At 44.4% G+C, this 23,970-nt stretch overlaps 1 protein-coding gene across 1 annotated transcript in view; it reads left to right on the top strand.

Annotated features, from left to right (window-relative positions):
* The window catches only part of dmd (dystrophin), a 168,120-nt gene that overhangs the window by 135,775 nt on the left and 8,375 nt on the right, over positions 1-23,970 (top strand). Inside the window, exons 68-79 of the mRNA XM_029840434.1 lie at positions 560-620; positions 3,499-3,534; positions 12,625-12,686; positions 12,790-12,864; positions 13,585-13,786; positions 13,868-13,953; positions 15,198-15,355; positions 17,733-17,899; positions 19,817-19,928; positions 20,560-20,696; positions 21,184-21,222; positions 22,080-22,145. Of these exons, the coding sequence (XP_029696294.1) occupies positions 560-620; positions 3,499-3,534; positions 12,625-12,686; positions 12,790-12,864; positions 13,585-13,786; positions 13,868-13,953; positions 15,198-15,355; positions 17,733-17,899; positions 19,817-19,928; positions 20,560-20,696; positions 21,184-21,222; positions 22,080-22,145 (1,201 nt within the window). The remainder of the gene's footprint in view (positions 1-559; positions 621-3,498; positions 3,535-12,624; positions 12,687-12,789; positions 12,865-13,584; positions 13,787-13,867; positions 13,954-15,197; positions 15,356-17,732; positions 17,900-19,816; positions 19,929-20,559; positions 20,697-21,183; positions 21,223-22,079; positions 22,146-23,970) is intronic.

Here is a 23,970-nt window from a genome sequence, read left to right as displayed (position 1 = left end):
AATTCATCTTGATAATGGAGCTATAACACGGGGCCGATACAGATGTTGATGGGTGCTGTAATAAAAAAGAAAGCAAAAATGATGACTTTGGAAGAGCTGTGTCTTTGTTTTCCTTGCTCTGCTGAGCGGATGCACACCTCGTTTGTTCCACCAGTCAGTGCATGATGCACTTTACTCTACCCGTGGGGCACAGTCATGCTTATACGGCGAGCAAATTACAGCCAAACCCCCCTGATTGGTCAGCGAGGCATCCCAGCTGTGCTGACAACTCCCAGAAAGGGAGCCCGTCCCATTTTTTCCTGTGTCAACTCCTACGGGCACAATAAAGAAATGATAATGACAATTTTTTCTCATCTGCTCCTCATAACAGCTTACGTGTTACTATGAAAAAAAAAATTAACGTCGCGCCTAATGTTAAGGATAACCGTTCCTTGTGCACACATATTGCATAATTTTGTGCGAGTCGCAGGATGTTGAGCCAGCAGTAAAATGTCCATAAAGAGTCAAATAGCCTGCAATCACTTTGTGTGACCTTTGGGTTTTTTTTCTGTCTCTGCAGGATCTGTAGAGAGCCCCTTTGAGCAGGGAATCTCCCCAAACAATGTGCCCTACTACATAAAGTAAGTAGTGATCTCTGAGCCGTGTATGAACGCGCTGCATACACACACTCTGGTTGTTGTTCCGCTGCAGCGACAGATGCTGGGTGCAGCACGCCTGACAACTCTGTAGCTTCAGAACACATCAACAAACAAAGCAGAGAGTGACTTGCATGCTAAAGACACTAAAGGCAACAAAGTGCAGCAATAGCTTTCAATATTAAAATGAACAATATTAAAACAACATCTGTCAACCTCTAACATCAGCTGCTTGATAACAACATGATAACAACCACCACTGGCCACGGTTTCTCTACCACCCTTTGTGCTAATCTTTGCTCGGGTGTTTTAATAATTCATGTCCAGGTTTGTCGCTTATGTCTGTTTTGCAAATAACAGAGAAAAGAATAGAACAGTGGAGTATTAAAACTAGAAAAGACCACTTTAACCTTATGGGAACCGTTTTGGGATAAAAAGAGGTTTTTTTTAGTGTTTTTCAGGTTTTGTGTGTCGGTCGAAGAACAGAAAGATTTTTAAAATCTCCCTCGTAATTGATGTTTTATTGTCGTAACAGTGATCAGACCTAATTATTTCACATTGATGGCTATTTATCAATTTAATCTCTGACTGACCTTCATTTGACATTCCATCCATCCATCTGTCCGTCCATCCATCCATCACCCATCCATCCATCCGTCCATCCATCATCCATCCATCCATCCATCCATCCATCCATCCATCCATCCATCCATCATCCATCCATCCATCATCCATCATCCATCATCCATCATCCATCCATCCATCCATCCATCCATCATCCATCCATCATCCATCCATCCATCATCCATCCATCATCCATCCATCCATCATCCATCCATCATCCATCCACCCATCCATCCATCCATCATCCATCCATCATCCATCCATCCATCCACCCATCCATCATCCATCCATCCATCATCCATCCATCATCCATCCATCATCCATCCATCATCCATCCACCCATCCATCCATCCATCATCCATCCATCATCCATCCATCCATCCACCCATCCATCATCCATCCATCATCCATCCATCCATCATCCATCCATCCATCCATCCATCATCCATCCATCCATCCATCCACCCATCCATCCATCCATCATCCATCCATCATCCATCCATCCATCCATCCATCCATCCATCCATCCATCCATCATCCATCCATCATCCATCCATCCATCCATCATCCATCCATCCATCCATCCATCCATCCATCCATCCATCCATCCACCCATCCATCCACCATCCATCCATCCATCCATCCATCCATCCATCCATCCATGATTTAAAGCCAGATCATTTTGGTTCAGTCACTGTCTTCCCTATCTAAGGCGGGCCACACATACGGACATTTTAACTCTGAGAGAGGTTTTTTATCCATTAGAAACCCCACACCTGAAGATAAGAAATCAGGAATGAACAGTTGTGATCGTACTGTGTGTGTTGTGCTCTGATGATCTCAACCCACCACACAAAGATTCTGTCCCACTGCCAATCTAGAATCTAGTCCTCCAAGCCAGAATTCTCACTCTCACATGACCACATGAGCTCTAAGAAAATTGTAGAAGAACGACAGTGGTCTTAGGACAGTTTTTAACGGTAAAAATGCCAAACTAAAGAAAGAACGATTCGGCAGGTCAGCCGTGCTTGTTACGCCTGCTTGCTTGTTCCTCAGCTGGCTTCTTGATTGGCTACACTCCGTTCCACGTGGCTCTGCATCACAGGCTTTCCCCCACACGCACAGATTTTTGATCGGAAACATTGAACGAGTTTAACATTTCCTATTGTCGGCCCCGACCGTTTTCGGAGCCGATTATTGGGAGAAACACCTCAGACCACAGGATGATCTTAAAGGATAATATTGTAAGACATTCGATAACTGATGTTCTCCATCCTTGAAAATCAGGACAAAATCATGGCGATTACCTTTATGCGTTTACACCACTTTACCAGCACTGTCGTATCCTGTCTAGTCAGTCATTTATTACCTAACAGAGCATGCAGTACAATTGTGAACACGGGTTTCTTCGTGGTGGCTCAGAACATGCTCGCCAAGCAGCTGAGTCCATGTTTGTGCTGCAGTGCTCTTGTTTACTTCTCATCAGCAGATAGCAGAAGCTTTGTAGGTGGGTGTGTTTGCATGACAAAGGCAGACTTACAACCTCTGGAAGTGCTGCAGAGTGCACAAACAGTGGTCTGGCTGTACATTTAACAGATTCTTTAAATTTGTCTATCTGAACTATTAAAATCCTTTAAAAGGTTTAAACAGCAAAGGACAGACAGGTGCCCTTTTCCAAAAAAAAAAAACATCTATTTTTTTCTTCATTGACATCAGAAAACCAAAGATCTAATCAACCCCAGTTGTAAACAGTGCCTACAACTGCACAGAAAAAGAACATGCAAGCTCATTCTGTGTCCTATTGGATCTGCAAGGATGGTGTCACTGGTGATGATGCCTGATTTTTGTGGATCTATTAACTGTGCAGTTTAATTGAGCCTTGTTTGTTTGGGAAAACTAACCCCAGGGCCTGTGAGACGTTCCAAAGATGGAGGACTCAACCTCACAGTCCTTTATCATTGAGGAGAGACAGGGCCCACAAAGCTTTAGTCAGGCTTGTTTTCTGCTTAAGGAGCAGTCTGACAATCAGCAACTTGCCGTTTGATGCTTGTGAGTTAACACTTAATGACTAAGAGGCGCAGATTGCATGGAGCTCACAACACACGCTTGGCTGGTCTCAAGAGTTTTTACATAACCTCTTTGGTGATGTGGAATTAACCACAAGTGAGAAATTCAACTTAGATGGAGAAAGGAGGGAGGGAGGGAATAAGGAGTGACAGATTCTTCTCTCCACATGCAGAGAGAAAGCTGGACCTGCCCAGATGACCGAGACCCTGTGAGTGCCAGCTGACACAGACACGACACATACCTCACGTGTGGTTATCCACTGCTCCCCAAATGAAAAATAAGATGGATCTAATCATGTTCCCAAAGGTTCCCTCAAACAGCATTCATTTTGAAACTTTGCAGTTGGGAATGACACCTCTGCCTGGCTTTTCATTTTCAGGGGGAAAAGTCCAGAAAAGGTTTTTTTACACTATCGCTCTTATTGTTGTTGATGTTAGCCTTCTTGGCTAATGCTGGTTTGAAGGGAAAAAGCAGCAGTGTTGATGTTATGGAACAACTAACTTCATTCAGCCACTTGACTTAGGTCAAGCGCAACTCAATATGTCTTCCAGGTTTCGTTGTACATTTCCAGTCTCGTTACACTTAAAGAATCGAACGAGGAAGTCTGAATTTTCAGAGTAAATTACTGTAACGACCATATTTACCTCAACATGCTCATTCACAAGCACAGGAGTGAACACCAACCATTTAAAACAACAAGTTTTACAGTGTCTGCAAACTTTAGCACTTGTAGTAACAGAGCAGCACACACACACACCCGGTATGCCTACTCACTTGCCCTCACTGAATACACACTCCTACACACGCACACACACAGGCAGTCAGGTATAAAGATGTGTTGGGGTAAAACAATTAAAACTACAGGCTGTCTTTCACTTTGCTGTGGCAACATAGCCTACTTTTTTTTTTTCAAGCAAAGATTCCCAAAGGAAAGAGACCCCCTCCCTCCTACTACCACCAACACCCCCCCCCCCCCCCCCCCCATCAGTTCCTGCCTGTTCTGACTCTACTGTTTATAGAAAGATACTCATGTTATTCCAAATTCCATTTATTTAAAGCATCAAACTATCCTTCTGTCTTGAAATTTGGAATCTCTCTCTGTGCCTGTGTGTTAGGAAGGTGAGAACCTCAAACGTGGGGGCTCCTTTCTATCAGAACAGTGTGGGACTGGGGGAAGGGAGGCAGAGGTAGGGAGCCTTGAGCTCCGCCTTGGCAAACTGAGCTGCGTCAATTTTCACAGTAACACTCCGGTGGATAAAGAACGAGTGTGAATCTCAAAATAAAAGATTCAGCTCTGCTGATCGGTCTGCATTGCATTTTTCCAGCATAGTTTGTACTTGCTTGTGTTAAAAAAAAAAAAAAAAATTAAATAGGGCCGATGGCATGACCCTGGACATTCGGGTTTTAATAAATGTTCTTGTCTATGGACATTGAGCTGTCCGATGAGTTTATTTTGTTTTTCTTAATCTATGCGCTATTAATAAGTGCCGTTGTTTAATGATTATTGTCATAAAATCTAAAATAAATTGTATTTCATTCGCCGGTCCTATACCTGTTTTAATTACATGTGAATCGTCTAAATGGTTTAATACATTTCAAACTGGCTATTTTTTTTTCCTTTTCATCACTCGTAAATGATTGTTATTAGTCTCCTGTCCAGATAAATGAATGACCTAAAACTGGTCTTCTACGTCATGTCGCGGTCTTATTTTGAAAACCGCCTGGTGCCGTGTTCCGGCGAACTTCACTCTCCGGTGTTGGCGTTGGCGAGTCAGCCTCGGCGACTCACTCCTGCCGCTTCACGCAAACACACACCGCCGTATTCACGCAGGCTGCACGCCGTAATCTCGGACGTCTCTCTCCGGTGGTAGAGGACTCTTGGTCGGCCCGAGAAGGAGGTCGGGATATCGCCTCGCTTCTGCCCAAGAATCATTCATTTTCAGCGGACGCGGAGCGCTGCGATCGGCCGGCGATGCGGGAGCAGCTTCGGAAGTGAGTGCGGGGTTGAGAGAACCTCAGAGGCGGTGATAAATAATGGGAACGGTAACTGTGCTGGTCGTAATGCAGTAAAGCTGTTCACACAGACATCACACTGGCTGGGGGGTTCCACGACAGGAGACAGGCGGTGAGCCGGGGAAACACACCGCAACATTTCACCTGAAATCCCGAATGTGCACAAACCCGCATTTGTAGGCGGACAATCGTGCTTTTCATTTCATTTTGGACGCGGGGGAAATGTGTTCTTTTGTGATGTTAACTCTGCCTCTCAAGTCTCTCCCTCTAATTCAAATTGCGGTGTGTTCAGTTGTTAATGCCGAGATTCATAATGCATGAATGGGAAAGCAGGGCGCAGATTTCCGTGCAAGTGGAGCCACACGGAGCCGTTTGGGGGGGCATTAGCCGCGGCTGCTGCTACTGGTGAACACTGGCGTGGGAACCGTGCGTGGTGTGCGGTCTGCGGCGACCCGATCCGCGCACATCCCAAATCCGAAAGCCGTTCCGCGCACTTCCGACTCCGGTCAGCCGCTGCCATGTTGGGGCAGAAGTACATCTGCTGCTGTCGAGCAAATAAACCAGCTTTGATTTGCTCGAATGGGTTCGAATTAGTTCCGTCGGGGGGGTGGGGGGGTCGTGTAAATCTATGCGTGTGTTTCAGTGTGCGTGCTTGCTGGCGCGCGTGATGCGTGAGCCTTGCTGTTTCCGGAGAGACGGCTTCTCTGAGCTGTGTTGGATTCCTCCAGTCACACACTCAAGAAGGTGCAATCATGCAAGGACCCATTTTCCCTACAAACAGCAATTTATTTCTGCCTTTAATGTGCGAGTCTAACTGTTAAGTGGGACATGCTCGCGTGTGCGTGTGTGTGTGTGCGTTTCTACTTCAGGAGTAGAAAAATAGTGCAGAGAACGCAGGCTTGGTGGTGCAGTTCGGTTTTTTTTTTTGTGGCACAATGTAATTGCAGGTGTGTGTGTGTGTGCGCGCGCATGTCTTAAATATAGCTGAAGGATGAATAGCCCTCACACACCACGTCCACCTCCCAGTTGCTGACAGTGGAGCTGGCTTGCTTGGGCATGATTGTCACAGCGAAGGTGTGTGTGTGTGTTCTGCTTTTGTATTCAGCATAGATGATTATCACCGCTGGCTCTGTTTTGGTCTGATCTGGTTTATACCAGTGAATTTCAGCGTGCAGAGCCAGTGATGGAATCAAGCGTGCGGCTGCAGGCTTTTTCCCTCCTCAGGTGTCTTGTTTGTATGAGAAATGATGCTCTGTTTTTCTGTATGTGCGAATAAATGAGCCTGTGTGAGTGTCTAAATATCAAACTGACCCTGAGGAAGACATTTTGATCAGGAGCTGTCAGAAAAGTTCTAGCATGTTTGAGTAACCGTTTCCCACAGTCCTCGGGGGGTAATTAGCCCCTCAAATCCAGCATTTCAAAGCCTGAAATAGAAAATAAATGTCCACCTCATTATTGTTAAGTTTTCTCTTCTTGCTCTTTGCAAACCAGCCAAAATTGTGTTATTGGGAGTTTAATAATGGATTGTTGGCTTTGGCCGGTAAGGTTAATGGTGGGCAGGCTCAGCTTGACTCATCAATAGCTGAAATAATCAATAGACCACCAAATATTGATTAGACAGCTGTCGGAATCGGTCAGGTTCACTTTTCCCAAACTTTGATGGGCGTCTGTCACAACAGACCTGCTTCTGTCCTATACTGCTGAAGCTCTTATAAAATAATACATCAAGCATCCCCGTTTGTAAAGTTGACAGATGGTTTTAGGCGGTTCTGAAGGAGGTCCCGCGTTCCTTCGCGGCTTCTCCGCCTATCCGGCTCCGGAACGTGGCTTCCATGCCTGTTAACCCGCCTTGTTTCTCATATCGCGTCAAGTCCCCAAAGGCCTTTGTCTCATCTCATTCTGATGCCTGTTGCACAGGAAACATTCTGTCGGCGCTCACTCGTAATGATGGGCAGAAAAAGACGCCACCATATCCCATAAACCACCTGTAATCATTCATCCAAGAGCCATGATTGACTGCAGTGAGAAGTGATACTCATATTTCTCTGCGGATCCATTAATTTAGATCTGTCATTGCCACAATAAGCCTTTCAGCTGCCTGTTAACTATGATATGTCCCATTGTGTGTTTGCAAGTGCGTGGGAACGTGCACTATTGTATTTTTTATCGCACACTTCTCTTCAGTTTGGGTTTTAAGCTACGCTTGACAGTGGACGTCTACTTTACTGGTACAAAACGAGCCTCAAAAATCTCGTGCATCTGATTTTTGGGGGGGATTTTGACAATTCATCCAGAATCGATTTTCTGTGGATGATATGATTGAACAAAAGTGCCGTGCACGTGCTGCAGATTGCCTTTTTGTTAGGAGAGACGCTGCCATTGTGTCAGGGTCAAGCTCGGCTGGTCCGGCAGCACCGTCCCAGCACGGACATGATAAATCTGTCAGCAAAACGTTGGCTAAACTAAGCTGAGACATTCTTAATTTATTGCCGCCTGCTGTGGGCTCTAAACACACCTCCTTTGAGAGGCGGGTGTAATCTCAACTGTTTTTACAACGCTTATTGGCACGGAGCATATTTATGGACAGAGGTTTCAGCAGTAATTGTCGCCTTGTTCAAAAGTCCCAACAAGCCCTGGATAGCCTGTTATTGTATTTCATTTAAAATCTGTCCTTTTTTCTGTATAATGAAAGGTAGTCTCATTTTTTGCCTCCGTATCCACGGCTGCATTCTTTAGTAATCATTAGCGCCACTATTTGGCTGCTTGCATGTAGTTTTAATCACAATAAAACAGTTTCTCTCCTCCCCCCGGTTGGCCTCATTCAGAATGCCCTTGGGCAAGGCAGCAAAGCCTCTCATTGCACAATGCTTAATCTTTTGACAGTTTACAATGCATTATCAACACTTTGGCTTGTCCCGGGGCTCAGATGTTTCTAAGGGAGATGGTGGGAGCTGCTAAATAATAGAAAACTCTGTTGTTACTCTTAAACCCAGGAGAGTCTGATTCCTACAAAGCAGCATTGATGAGTTCCAGGTTGGGTGTCCATTAGTCACAGAAATGCTATTCTTAATTTTGTTCACATTTGGGAACAAAGTGTCTTTATTTTCAGGGCACATTGCCGTGAGTACCTGTGCTAATGCTAGAAAATGGATAAGGTTTCTGGCAGAAAGTTGCTCTCCTATAGGGGGCTATGCTGCAGTGGGTGGTAAAGACAGATAAGGTGTTGAGGACAGGTGGACAGTATATCTCAGGTTTGAAGTTGATGCAGTGCTAAGGCTATACGGTACTTTATTGATCCTTTTAGGGGAACTCTAGTAAATAGCCTCCTGCCCTCCACAGCAGAAGCAGCAGCAGACTGAGAGGGTATAAATAAAAGATATTACCTTGTCTTTTTTTGAAAAACCAAGGAAAGGAGGACTGTTCCATTGAGGTTACCAAAAAAAAGTCCATCCTAAATCCAGCATGTTTGAAACTTAAAATTGCATTTTAAGTTCAGTGCAAATTCAGCTGGAAACATCTGCACTTTGGATGAACTTGCTGCTCAGCTTCAGAGGATCAGAGCATAACAACAGCGACATACGTGTGCAATAAAGTAAATCGCGTGTGAAAGGAACACGGGAAGATTTAATGAGGCCTTGCTACAACCAGTCACACTCGACACGTTTGTCGATAAGGCAGATGGACTCTGTTTGGGAATCAAGTTCATTAATAATACTGGCTTCTTATTTGTGGGATTCCAGATCCGCGCTGCATTCAGAGATCTCTGCGTAAAGGTCACCCACTCATTCAATCAAACCAAGGAGCCAAATTTTGATGTTGAATACTAGGACACGTACTGTAGAGCTCCAGCCCTCGGTGGGAACGCAATTACAAAGCACCCAAATTCAGCAGGGCACTGAAAATTACAGCCATGTTTCCCTTCACAGGAGGAGCTGCACTTCTGTGACTCATCAGTTCATTCTTGGCCTCGGGCCTTTGTGAAAGCAGACGTGCTGTTTGCTTCTGAGACCATACAAAGGGCTGCATGTTGCCTGCGTTGCTCTGGAAGATCGGTGCGGGGCTGCACGTCTTGTGTAGCTGCTGATGAAAGCTGCTGCGTTTGATGCTGCAGTTATTAGAGGCATTTGTCCGAGTGGCTCAGAGCAGCACGCCAATGACTCTGAGTGACTGAGCTACTGTTTGCACAGACTGAGCTCAGGATTTTTTTAAGTAGCTCTTCACCACGGGACCCCTCTCCTCATTATCTGGAGTGGGAGAGAGATACAGTGGAGGCAGGAGAGAGGAAAACAAGGGCAGTGCAGAGAGAGAAACCCTGCATGTGGATGGTTCGTCTGGTCTCCAACAAAGGTTAACTGTAGGTGCACTTGTGTGACCACCTCAACGCGCATCTTTAGCGGACGGAAAGGACTCCAATTGTGCACCAGCAGGCCCTCGGCCACACGCGTAGGGCATAAAATAGCCCTTTTGCTGTGAAAGCTTCGAAGGGCTGTGGGTATTCATTAAATCTGCTTTTGTGTTTTGTCTATTTTTTATTTCAGCACTGTCTCTCTGTAAATATCATTCACAGCCAAACCCGACCAGCCTCTCCTGTACTTAAGTAATGGAAGTACATTTGATCTAAAGAATGATTCCTATATTTCAGTGTGCTGGAGAATGAAACGGGCCTCTATTTAACTGTATGAAATTCATGGACATCCTAATGGACACATACCCTTAGAAGGAAGTCAATCGTTTCCCACCTCACACTGAGCCAAATGTCTACTTATTAACCATCTGACATAGAAAGATAACGGAACAGGAACTCATTTTCTCAAGAGAAATCTGCAATTTTATACTGAAACTGTTGGTTCATCAATCGAACAACCTGCTTCACACGTCACCTTTCATTTTAAAGCATCTCTACACGTGAACAAAAGCGCCTTCCGCTCATTCCCGAAACAGTGTCAGCAAATGCGAACATTCTGCTGTTAGTCCCGTTCACCCAAGCAAACTTAACAGGTTACGGGAAAACAGCCCGGCCACTGTCCTTGGTACTGAACATATCTGAAGCAGGGAGATGGGAAGGAAACCGCTGCAGCTCCTGCCGGATCCTCCTAAATGCAACATTAATTACTGCAACTGTTGGCAATCAGAACCAGCAGCTTGTGACCTGCACAAGGTAGTCTTTTCCCAGCCCGGAGAGGGAAATGATAAACATTTCCCACTCTTTTGCAGCGACAGCAGTCTCTTTTACAGCTTGACACATTATTCACACGCACAGCTTCTCCTTCAAAAGACAATTTCCTCACCGTGACACATGGCTTCCATTAACCTTATGTAAACAGACAGCTGGCATATTAACATGAGCAAATATCTGGCGATCATAATTATTGTTGCAAAGGACATTGCTGAGATACTGCGTGGCTGAAAGAGATGCTGCTTGTTTTTTCTTTGTTTATCATGTTAACAGTAATTATTACAGCAGCAGCTAAGTGGAACTGTTGACCAGGAGAATGTGCACGCTGCAGCGCCATAATTAGTTTTTGCTGCCATGAGTCTAAGTGCAGTTTTATGTGTTCTTGATGGCATTTCACTTACTTTATAGCGTGTGTTTAAAGATGCCGTGAAATGCAAATTGGAGCTCAGATCATGACACCCGGCTGGGATTAAACGGAAAGTAAATGGGCGGACATATGGGGTGCAGCGATCAGAGAACAGGCTTTCTGCTCTGTGTGTGGCGCTCTACTCTAATGACACAATCCAAACAATGCCAACCTTTGATTTTTAAATACGTTGAAACTTTGACAGCATGTAGACCTGATGAGTGCAGCCTTAACGCGCTCCTTAATGAGCTGCATTCTTCTCAGGGCCTCAATGGAAAGGGGACTGGGCTGAGACCTCAACGGACAGACAGACAGACGAACCACACACCCGAATACTTGAGAAAAGAACTCGTTGAGCTTCATTTTTCAAGCACAAAGGCGAGGTTGGAAAAAGCAGGCGACTGTTGGTGTGTTTCACTGCTGCCCTGCTCGAGGCTTAAATCTCGCTGCGTGCCCTCAAAGCCCAAATACACGGCTTTGTCCCCTGCAAGTGGCAAGCTGACGTCACGTATGGAGGATGTCAGGGAAGAATGACACAGCAACCATCTTTGTAATTCTCCTGCCGCCTCATTTCTTTCTTCCCCTGTCACACTTGCCCACTGCTGCAATCCAGGGAGGATGAGTGGTTCTGTGCTACAATGTTATTTTCCAAGATTATGAGATGGAGGGGAGAAGCGCATAAACAAAAGGATTAGTGTCATAGTGCCGGCTTTTGGAGGAAAATGATCTATTTTATCGGCGGCAGTGATTCGTTTCTGTGGTAGCCAAAAGGATTTTCTGTTTCATTCTTGTATTTCTTCTGGGATGACAGAATCATTAGCATTTAGAACATCATTCCCTTTCTGGTGTGGAGATCAAAGTCTCATATTTACCCTGCTCTTTTACATTCCGTGAAAGCATCGTGCCCTGGAACAAGCCAGACTTCATGACAGAACAGCTACTCATTGGATTCTCTTCATGCCATTTGTAGCCGGTGCCTCAGCCCACCGCAATCATCCAAAGTCTCTCATAATGATCTTGAGTTTACTGCTTTTGTAATGAAGATTTTCCCTTTGGATGAGGGTTAAATATGCAGGAAGGAAGGGAAGCTGACATTTGGAGGTTCAAGAAAGTCGTGATTGATTACTATTGATTTAATACTCACTTTGTTTGCTACTACAGCCCCCCCCATCCAATTCTGGCATCAGTCTGTATCAGAGTGAATTTAACTAATCAGAACTCTTCAGAGAGAATTGGTTGTCCTCCCTGATGTTTTCTTCATTTGAATCCCACACATTTTGTGCTGCTTTCGAAGCTGCCATTGATCTGTATTGATGCCCGTAGAGATGTGCAAAACTATATGTCCAATATCCCAAAAACGTGACCAGTTGAGTCACCAGAAGTCAAGCAGAGTCCAGCTGGCCGAAGGATCCTTCTCTTTATGCCTTTAGTTGAAAAGCTATTTGAGTGTGGACTACTAGTAAAGAGAAGAAACAAGGTTAAATCTAGCAAGTGGGAAATTAAGATGCTCCTTGGCAGCAGGGGGTTTGACACAGCATGTCTCTCCCAGTGGCTTTAAATAAAAACCATCAGTCCTTATTGTTCAGTCATTAGAAAATATTAAAGCTGCTACAGGAAAAACAAGCACAGTTTTATCAGATTTTTATTTAACTTGGGTTCGTGTAATCATCTGAACACTGTTCCTCCTTTTTTGTCTCATCCAGTCACCAGACCCAGACAACATGCTGGGATCATCCCAAGATGGCCGAGCTTTACCAGTCTCTGGGTAAGACTCCACTTTTTTAATTTTTTTTTAGCTTGGACGATATAGTACACGGGAGCAGGCAGTGCCTTCCTCTTCATCTCTAATCCTGTACTATCTTTTTCAGCCGACCTAAACAACGTTCGCTTCTCAGCCTATCGGACAGCCATGAAGCTGAGACGCCTCCAGAAGGCCCTGTGCTGTAAGTGCTGTCCAAGCCTGTACAGTAGATGGACGATGAATGAGTCAAACAATGTTTCTCTGGTTCTCGTGATTCAGTCAGTTAGCCCTCGTCACTTCCTCCTTTATAGGATTTTGTCATGACCTCTTTCTTGATCTACCTACCTGTGTGTGTGTGTCCGTGTCTACGTGATTGCTAACTCGCTGTTGAACCTGTGGAGTGTGAGCTGCCTACGATCTGTTACGTGCGTGATGTGCTTTCAGGCCATATTGCTCACGATGACTATACACACACAAACTTTCTAAAAATAAACCGGTCCGTGTTGGGTTCGTCTTGGTATCGTGACTCCACTGTCACTGCACCGAAGAATACAGAAATGCCCAGGGCAGAACTTGGAAATTACAATCTCACACGGCGCACCTGATATTTTTAAATCAATTTTCCCCGTTTGATTTATTTGGATAATTGAAGCTCTGGCAGAGGGTTGTTCCAGACACCTTTTCCACTCGTTTTTCATGTGGATTCTATCGCCATCATTTTAAGCAGGCATTTCTCAGTGCTGAAACGTTGCTTCTTCCTCATCATTGGTGGATGTCAGCGACTGATAAAGATGAATATAGTGACGATTTAGTGATCTGGAGTCCAGCTGCCCTCACACTTCACATCTCTGGCTGTGTGATCGTGGAGGGTTCTTCTAATCTGTAGATTGAGCAGCAGTTACCTCGCTCTTTGTCTTCACAGTGGACCTGCTGAGCATGCCACTGGCATGCGAGGTGTTCGACCAGCACGGCCTGAAACAGAACGAGCAGCTTCTGGACATCTCTCAGCTGGTTACCTGCCTGACCAGCCTGTATCAGCGATTGGAACAGAGCCACTCTCACCTGGTCAACGTCCCACTGTGTGTCGACATGTGCCTCAACTGGTTGCTCAACGTCTACGACACGTATGATTGGCACACGCAAGCGTTTCTGGCGAGGCTCGGTGTACTCGTGTTGATTTTTGGTTTTTGTTTTGTTCTTGGCAGTGGACGCACTGGAAAGATCCGAACTCTTTCATTCAAAACTGGAATCATCTCTCTCTGCAAGGCTCACCTGGAAGATAAATACAGATGTGAGTCACAAACCTGGGCTGCTTGATGTGACTGGAGGATATCAAACAGCTGCAAGAGTAGTTCAGGGCAGTGACTTTAATGGTCCGATATTATGAAAACACATTTTTTTCTGGTCTGTACATTATAAAAATGACCAACCATTATCCCCTGGGGGGGTTCATATCCAGGAAGGTGTTCAGCAGTAAAATAGCAGTGTTTCACAATGTCATTGGTCGGGCTGAGAAATGCAAATTGATTTGTTGTTGGTTTTAAAATCCAACATGAGTTTCTATATTCTATTCCAGCTCCAGATGAACAGAAGGGAAAGTGGTTGCATTTCATTTTTAAGGATAACGTGCCAGCTACACTTCCTGTGAGTCTGTTTGTGCTAACTAACACATCAGACCACTTGGTCAGGACAAACTGGCCTTCTGTGGACACCATTGCACGCTACCATAGCATAAGAGGCATCCTCTCATTGACTCCCTGAGAGACGCATGTAGCAGACGGGGATGATTAGCATTTAAAGGCGCGGGCTAAAAACCGCCTGTTCTCAGTAGAGCTCACCTGAGCGACTTTCAGACAGCCGAAATTCACGGCCATGGATGGGTTTAGGGAAATACATTTCCAACAAAGTGTTGGACCTCTGACAGCTGTGTGAAATTGATGAAAAACAGTTAAAATATAATAGAAAGCCTTACAGGAAATTGAAAAGTTGTAATTAGAGGTTTAAGCAGCCCTTGTTAATCCAATGTCTCCCAGTGAACTTTGTTAAAAGGTGTGTGTGTGTGCGTGTGTGTGTATGTGTTATCTTGTTTGTTGAAGTTATTCGCATGCGATTTAATTGAAAGTAAACAGAGCAGGTGAGTGTGTGATTCTAATTGTCACGGCTCTCTGGTGGAGCAGTGCAACCACAGGCAACAGACCTAATGTAATGAGAGTCTCTGTTCGACGGACAACACATACTTTCATTTCTACTCAAGGTGACCGATGTGCTGACGTTTGTGCTTCAGCCACGAGAGGTTTTTGCACTTTTGTTGATGATTTCTTTTTGTTTTTCATTTAAAGTTAAGATTGGATTTCCATTTACAGCAGAACAACAACTCAATTTGTGCTGCCTCATTTGATCAAACCTCCCACATCACCAGACTCGGAGACAAACAAAGAGTCACAAAAGTCTTTAACTGAGCGGCCCCGTTCGTGCTGCTCATTGGCCCAACATAAAACACTGGTCCTCATCCGCGCGCCTCCCCCTGTCCTTCAGTCTTGTTTAGACAGGTCGCCAGCGCCACGGGTTTCTGTGACCAGCGTCGCCTGGGTCTCCTGCTCCACGATTCCATCCAGATCCCCCGGCAGCTTGGCGAAGTGGCCTCCTTTGGCGGTTCCAACATTGAGCCTTCCGTCCGCAGCTGCTTCCAGTTTGTACGTCGTGCACCAACACATTTCATCCCACACATTCAGTCGCACCACACAGAAAAAAAATTTTCCCCTGGGAATTCTGTATAATCTTGCAGCTTAACCATGACTTAGACTCTTCTGCTTTCTTCAGGTCCACATTTTCACTCACAGTCAAGCACATTTTGTTATCATATTTGTGATCGTGCCCCTGAAAATGTTGTAACAAGCAGCACAAATCCTTTAGCAACACAGTTTCTTAGATTTTAGACCACCTGAGTCACAGAAATAAATGGAAAATCTGCTTCGCTTTTTTTTTATTACAGCAGTCTAGTTAAGTTGGTGAATAGGCACAATTGCCAACGTGTGTATCCACACTAGATACGGAAAATTTCTTGATATTCCTCAAAACCGAATGTGTTTATATAAAAGAACCAGACTGTCACTAAAAAAAAATAAAGGCAGGAAAAAAATCAATAGAACCAACAACAATAAAAACAGTTTTCAGGAAAATAGACACAAGTGTGTGTCTGTGTTTGTTCTTGTGAACATAAGAATGAACAAAAAAACTGAACAACAGCCTGCAGGGAATCAAACGAGGCAAGCTGCAGAGAGCGTATCGGCAATGGGATTTTCACGGACATTTAATACACACACACACACACACACACACAGAAAACAGGGCAGAATAAACCGCTCTGCATTCACGCGGCTGTTGATTTAAAAAAGGGTGTCACAACGCAGAGAGGAAAGGAAAGTTGCCAGTACTCTAGATCAGCATTCCTTTTGTATTTCTTTATATTTGGGAGCAGATGGGGGGGGGGGATCCTTGAGCCACAAAACAAGCAGCAAATCCAGACGACACAGGAGGCTTCCAGTAATTGCGGTCTGGCTGGATTATCCCTGATCTCCCAGAGATGATCCAGCATTTTCGTGTTTAAAGTCCCCACGTTGGACACCAAAGTGAGCTGTTCTCCTCAAACGTATTCAGAAAGTCAAACCCATTGTAATGTGTTCAACAAAGGGGATCGTCAGTGTCTCCTGCCATCAGTCGGCCAATCTCGGCTTAGGAGCCGTGACAAAAGCTTTGGAAGGCCAGTGAGTTTGCAGTCAGAGACACATTTACAGGATAACTTTTAGCTTCAGCATTGCTGTAGGGCACATCGAAAATGCATAGAAAGCCAGAGTAAAGTATTAATTTGTAACTGCAGGCATTTTATAAAACCAGAAATTCATAAGCAAAAGAGTCATGTCACAAAAGCAGCAGATGTTAGCGTAGCTGACAATATGACAGCAGTGAGTCAGATCCCAGATATTATTTTAAGCCTTTTACTCATATATCTGTCATCTGGTGCATGAAAAACTAAACAAACCAGTAAGAATTTCTTACCTGAATACATTTGAATTTTCAAAAAGGCGGAGCACGATAAGCGCGCCACGATTATCACTGTTAACAGAGTGTGTGACACATGGATATGTGAAGCTTGATAGGCGTAGCAGGCATTGGATTTAGTCTTGTGGAGATAATCATCCGGAATCACAATCAGCATGTGTCACCTGCCGCCTGCTGGCTTTGCTTGTGTTGTTACTAAAGACGTTTGACACGCTCGCTGATTGACAGCCGCTAATGCTCACCACGATGCATTTGTGAGACGGCAGCATTCGGATTTTTTTTAGATTTCTTCCAACGTATTGGTCCAGGTGCCTCGATTGTACCGTGCAGTGTTGCAGATCCTTTCCAGACACAGATGACTATCACAGATTTTAAATGGCCAATTAGAGAAAACAAGCTTTTCCATTCTCTGATCTAATCAGACTGTTCACAGACACGCACCAGGAGGCCGAGCTGGTGCCGTCCTGCTCTTATGCTGGAGGCAACTTTGCTTCCGGTGAGGAGGGAATGCACGAGGGCATGACACAGAATACGGGTGACGTCTAAGGGTCATTTCCATAGAACATTTAAATCTCTACAGTCCCTTCTGATGAGAAAGTGGTGGACAAAGACTGTTAAGTAGCTAGAGTTTCCCAGGCAGGTGGTGGTTCCTATACACTTGCCTTGTGGACTATTTTTAGCTGTTGGTTCATCCAAATTTAAAGCTCCAATGAGTATCTGTGCTAATGGGTCAGTTTATGTGGCATTTCGTTAAAAGTGTCCTGTTGTTACAGTTTTTAGAATGCTGGGAACTTTTGGAGAGAATAAGATCTAAAGTCCAGTTTCAAATTTGGCTGCGAGAAAATCGCAGCCAAATTGTCCTTAAACATAAAGATGAAGGTAAAGGAGGAGCCTTGGTGAAAGTCTGGGGAATATGTATTATTGCTTGAATCGTAAAAACAAAACCACATCTGAAATATCTTCTATTTATTTGAGCCCATTCAATTTGTTGTCATCTGTTTCTGTATCCAGGCCAACAACAAACCTGAACTGGAAGCCGCCATGTTCCTGGACTGGATGCGCTTGGAACCTCAGTCGATGGTGTGGCTGCCCGTCCTGCACCGCGTGGCCGCTGCCGAGACCGCCAAGCACCAGGCCAAGTGCAACATCTGCAAGGAATGCCCCATCATCGGGTTCAGGTCCGTTGAGTTACCCCATTACAGCCAAGCACTGCCCAGATGTGTCTTTAAGAAGACAGCCCATCTGTCAAAGGCAGCTGCATGTGAAGACATAGTTCATCTGAAGAATACATCTTTCCTTTTCACTTCAGTGTCCTCAACATCCCAGGAAAACATCACTTATTAATTCCAGATGGATTTACATTTTTAAAGACTTTTCATAGCTTTATTCTGCTTCATTATTTAAACAGTAGGAAAAGAGAAACGTTTTAAGTATTTTCTTTAATAGGTTGCACACTCACACACAGTCTGGGCTGCTGGCAGGAGCCACAAAGCCATTCTCTCTATCATGAACGCACAGTGAAGGGGCCTTTTAGGCAGCTCTTTAAAAACAAGAACTTTCTGAATGTGTTTGAAGACGTCGCATTAATAATTGGCATGTTTTGGGTCATGATTTCTGCTTACTCCTTTGTAGTTGCTGTAATAATAATGTTCATCATAAAAAAAAGAAGCCACGTTTACCAAACAGGGCGGTGGCAGCGCAGTCTGTTGAGAACTGGGCTGAGAATCAGAGGGTTCTCGGTTTGAGCCCCAGTGCAGACAAAACGTGGTAGGTGTTAAAGGTGCCAGAACACCTTCAGAGCACTGCCGAGGTACCCTTGAGCAAGGTGCCGAACCCTCAAATGCTCATATGGGACCCTGCGATGAACTCTCGACTCATCCAGGGGTGGATGCTGCCTTCACCCATTGTGTACCCTCCCTGTGACCCCCAATAGGGATACAGCGGTCAAAGAGACGAGATGTTTCCAAACCAGCCAGCCAATTTAGGATAATTATGCAGCTACACACTGACCTCATTGCATGTTTTTGATGAATTGATGTGTCAAAACTCTAACCAAAAAGCTGGGTGTTATAATAAATGCTCAAACCAATACAGTAGTCTCACTCATGTATCACTGTCACTTTGAGTTTAATTCCCAGGCTGGTTCACACACACAGTTCCTGGTTTTTCAGCAGGAAACACATTCCATCAAAAACCGATGTATTTGTTTCAGAATTAGTCTGTGATTCAAACATGAGCATTTAAGGAACACAGCAATGGGAGTGATTGGTGACTACAAACCCTGTCAGAGATGCTGAGGGGCAGCCAGTGGACTGCAAATAAATCTCCTACGCCTGGAAAGTTATTGAAACTGGATTGGAAGTCAGATTTAATCAGCCTATGCTGCTCTTTACTAAAGTTTACTGCTATCCTTCAACGTTTTAGACCTGAAATGAGTCACAGGCAGATCATTTTTTAGGAATGTGTTTTGCATCTCTGCATGCAGCAGCCTAAAATGGTAATTAGTAAGATTTTGCATTTGTTTCAGCCGAAGATGATGATATCTTCTGATGGGAAGTTGCAGCGGAGACCATTATCAGCAAGGACATTACTTACAAGTGTTAAAAGTCTTTTGTTTAAGGGGTTATTATTCCAGTAGGAAGACATTAGCTTCAGCCGTTCCATCAGTGAGATTGCTCTCTGTCACCAGAATCGAACTCTGGCTGTGCAAAAGCCTGAGAAGCTATTTGTTGTTTTAATCTAATCCGGCAGCTGCAGGCCAATAAAAACAGCCAGTCTGTTCATATAAATGATCGATGACATGATTATAATGTATTTGTCACCGGTATTGAAGAAGCCTGGGATTTGTTTAAGAGAGGAGGGTCTGTTGTGTTGTTGGTGGCTCTCCTCCTGAGAAGAGCAGTGATAAATTTTAATGTCCCACGGCTAGAGAATAAACTTCCCATTCAGGTACCAGACTGAAAGAATTTTAACTACTTCTGCTGTGGAGAAAACAGAGCTGTAAATCTCTCCGTTATTGATTCTCTCCTTCCTCCGCCCACACCTCCCTCTCGCCCTTTGTTCTTTTTCCCTCCCCTCCATCTCTCTTTCCACAGATACCGGAGCCTGAAACATTTCAACTATGACATTTGCCAAAGCTGCTTCTTCTCTGGCCGTGTTGCCAAGGGTCATAAGATGCAGTACCCCATGGTGGAGTACTGCACTCCGGTATGAATGCCGCCAGATGTGTCGAATTCAAACCCAATAGCATCTCAGGAAACGAGCATGTCGAGACGCTAAATAGGCTGGGTCTATTAGATTATCATAGCAAACATCTAATTAGGATGGAACAAAGACGTGCAGACTGACTGCTGCTGAACTACAGTAATGTCTTTTGTCTCTTGGATATGTTATAAGTGGATTTGGGGAAAAACTGGACCTCGATGGAAACTATAAACAGGATGTGATATATGGTTTAAATCAAAACACATCACAAACGCTATCTGTCAACTGCTGAAGGACTAAACCCCATTACACCCAAACACACACACACACACACACACACACACACACACATATATATATATATATATATATATATACTGTAGTTGTGTAAATAGAAGGTTAAATTGTGATTTCTTTGAATACACACCGGAGGATAAAATAAAGCTGCTGAAACTCCGACAGAGTGATAAATCTGTTCCTCCTGCAATGACGCTCTCAGAGCTAACAATAAAGGCATTAACTTCACTTCACTAGACGTGCAAATAAAGGCAAAAGAGCTGCAAATGTATGAGCAGCCTGGACTGAAAGGTGTGTTGGTGTGTGAACAAAGCCTCCATTGTGGTCTCCCTTTCAGACCACGTCAGGCGAGGACGTCCGAGACTTTGCCAAGGTGCTGAAGAACAAGTTCAGGACCAAACGCTACTTTGCCAAACACCCACGCATGGGCTACCTGCCTGTCCAGACGATCCTGGAGGGAGACAACATGGAAACGTGAGACGCGCACACACAAATCGGAGAAACTGGGCTGTGCCGAAACTTGTTCTGACCTGCGTCTGAAACCGGTTTCCTGGCTTGTTGTGGATTCTCTGCCTGTATGTTCCACATTCAGCGTGATCTGTGGCGAGCGCTGCGTTTGATGCTGGGGTTTGTGACCGCGTGTTGAGTCTCAAACAGATGATGGTTTTATATCTTCATCTTTGTGTGGAAACCAAGTGCATGCACACAACAAGAATGCGGATGTCACACAGTTCTATCTAGATATTGTGTATGGGCAGGATTTAAAAAAAAAAAAATCAATTCTTCGTTTACAGGAGTGGTTTGTTGGTCGCATTTCTGTCTCAGCTGGTTCTTGTCAGTCCAGGCTCTCACTTCTCATTAGCTGGCTGCCTTCTACCCCACACCTCCCATCATGCCTTGCTGTTTGTGCATTGTCCTCCCTCACTTCCCGTGTCATCATCTCACATTTTTTGTCTTGCAGTCCTGTCACTCTGATCAACTTCTGGCCGGTAGACCATGCGTGAGTACCTGGCTCGCTCTCTCTCTTACACTCACACTCACACACACACACACTGCGTTGTCATCTTGATTGTGGCTGTGGGGAGTTTACATCATCTCCATGCACATCTTACGCCCAGTTTAAATGAAAGTATGCCTGGAGTCGTGTTAGCTCACCAGCACTGTGTCAGTGCTGTGATGGTGATGTTGATGGAGGAGGAATTTTAATATTTGTATCTGCAGCAGAATCACCGTGCATGAAGACAGGAACTTGCTTCTCTAAGATGTTTCGGCTGAGACTGATAATGGGCTTATGTTTAGTGCATCAGACTCAGAAGAAAACAGATGCACATCCCAGCGCGCATGCCAACAGTGGAGTAATTACGCTTCTCACAGGTTATCCAGGCCATTACTTTTGAATCCAACTTTACTTTGTGCTGCAAACATCTGTTTGAGGCGACAAGGTGCCCTTGTACCGGGATGTTTTAAGTGTTTTAGTCACAGCCTTATTTTATTCAAGGGCTAAACTATGAGAGGGAGAAGTTGACGGAATCCTCAGAGGGTCCCAGCTAATGATGTCAAAACACTGATATTTCCCTGAGCACATTGCGTGTGACACCTCAGATCTGTTGCATCTTTTGAAGTACAAGCAGCTGTATTCCAGGTCAGGAGAGGATATTCTAAACAGGGAGCTTATTTAGAGAGTGCTTCACAACCCCATACATCTGTGCCTCATACTGTCGCTGCCCTTCATCGCTCTCCTGTGGATTCATGCAGCGCGCGCACATGTGGATGTGTACATTAGGAGTAATGAGCACCTTCTGGTTCCGTTCACAAATGTTATTCTCCCCCCATCACTGTCTCTTGTCTTTGTTGCAGGCCCGGATCGTCCCCTCAACTCTCGCATGACGACACGCACACCCGGATCGAGCACTATGCTAACCGGTAACGCATTATCAGCATTCTGCAGCAGCTCCCCTCAGCGTAGACTCGCAGTGTTGTGAACAGGACGCCACAAAGTAACCTTTCTCGTGCTCTGCTTTTCATTCCCACTGCTCCCAACAAGCACACAGCACCTCCTTCAGAGCATTCTCCCAGACACCAGAACCATCTTTTGATAGATGTGAATTGGAATAATGAATTCAGGGATGATGTTTAAGCACAACACACCGCACTGGGATGCCTCTGTCCCTCCATTCCATGCACGCAGCCATGATCTCACAGGAGATCGGTTGCCCTAATTCAGTGCTCACACTGTTCTGGGAGACTTTAACGTTCACTGTTAATACAACCATCATTAGAACTGAACTGAACTTCACCAAATATCCCATAGAAAACATAGATGGACTTAAAGCATTTTCTCGCATTTTCTACTGATTTTGTGAACTTTTTACAAAATGCCTCAATTAGTGCAGCTAAATCTTTCAGGTATGTGATGTATGCAGTCTTTAGGCTACTACATATCCTCTACGTTGCATTTAAGATAAGTTGCTGGTACAGGAAACATTTGTATCTAAATGCCTTTAAAGGTATGTGTCTGTAATCATCTGTGTGCTTTGATTATAATAGTATAGTGTAATTTTATAGTCATTCCTGTATAACGTTTAATCACAGGGACAATGAGTGATTCTGAAGCTGGTATCTTTTGTTATTGGTTGGAGGAAAATACCTGAAAATGTGCACATTCTGTTTGCACCCTTTCCCCCATTTGTTAATTTTATGTAAAAGTGGTACAAAACCCTAACATGAGTAACACTGGGAAACATGTGGACTCTCAGTGTTAAATAATGCAGCTGCGCCAAATGAGAATTAGGCGCTAAAGTCAATAAAACAACTTGGAATTGGATCAGTCGTCACCATTGATCAGCCCCATTGTTCTGTTATCGTCACAGCCCTGCTAATATACGACAATTAAGCTTTTAGACCTGCAGTTCAGATCACTTAAAGTGGACTAGATTTCAAGAAGAGAAAAAAAACTACAAATTGAAGCAGAGAACTCTAGTTCTCAAATATGTTTTAATTGGAAGGACAGGTAAAGATGCAGGAAATGAAAAGTGTGGCTAATCCAAGGTCCACAAAGCAACAAAATTAACTAACAGTGGCTGAATAATATTTGCACTTTTGAGTTTCCTGGACTCTTTAACACAGAAAAACACACTAATATTCCACAGTTAAAGGCTGTATATGCACGTGCTTTGAAGGATTTTATGCACAACTGTTTATGTTGATATAGAAAATAGGATACCTTGACTTGACAACTGGCTGTTTTTTCATCTCAGACATACAGTAACTGCAGAATATTCTCAAAAAAATATATATAAAATTAATGTTAAAGACAAGGCTGAACTGAAATGTCAAGATATTCCTTTGCATATGGCAGAATTTGTTCTCATAATGAAAAAGATGCATTGACTTGGTGCTGAATAAGTGGGTCTGCAGTCACAGTATGTCCATATGCTAATGCATCTGAGATGTTGTTTGCACCCATCCAGCACGCTAGCATGTGCGCTCAAAGAGCTCATCGACTCCGGGCTGGGAGCAGAGGAAAAAGCCGTCGATATCTTTTTGCAGCGGAGTCAATCAGACCTGATTCAATAAAACATTTTAGCACTCCTTCAACCCCACTGCCCTCAGAAACCCCCACCGCTGAGGGACAAGAAGCAGTCGAACCAATCAATGAGCCAATCAGGCAGTCAATTGGTTGTTGAATCAGTCGCTCTGGTGCTGTTGCCATCCCTCTGTGGAGTCAGCATGAAGAGAATGTTTGACA

The sequence above is a fragment of the Takifugu rubripes genome, chromosome 8, assembly GCF_901000725.2.
Source record: "Takifugu rubripes chromosome 8, fTakRub1.2, whole genome shotgun sequence".
NCBI classification, from domain to species: Eukaryota; Metazoa; Chordata; class Actinopteri; order Tetraodontiformes; family Tetraodontidae; genus Takifugu; species Takifugu rubripes.
This window is presented reverse-complemented; position numbering and strand designations above follow the sequence as displayed.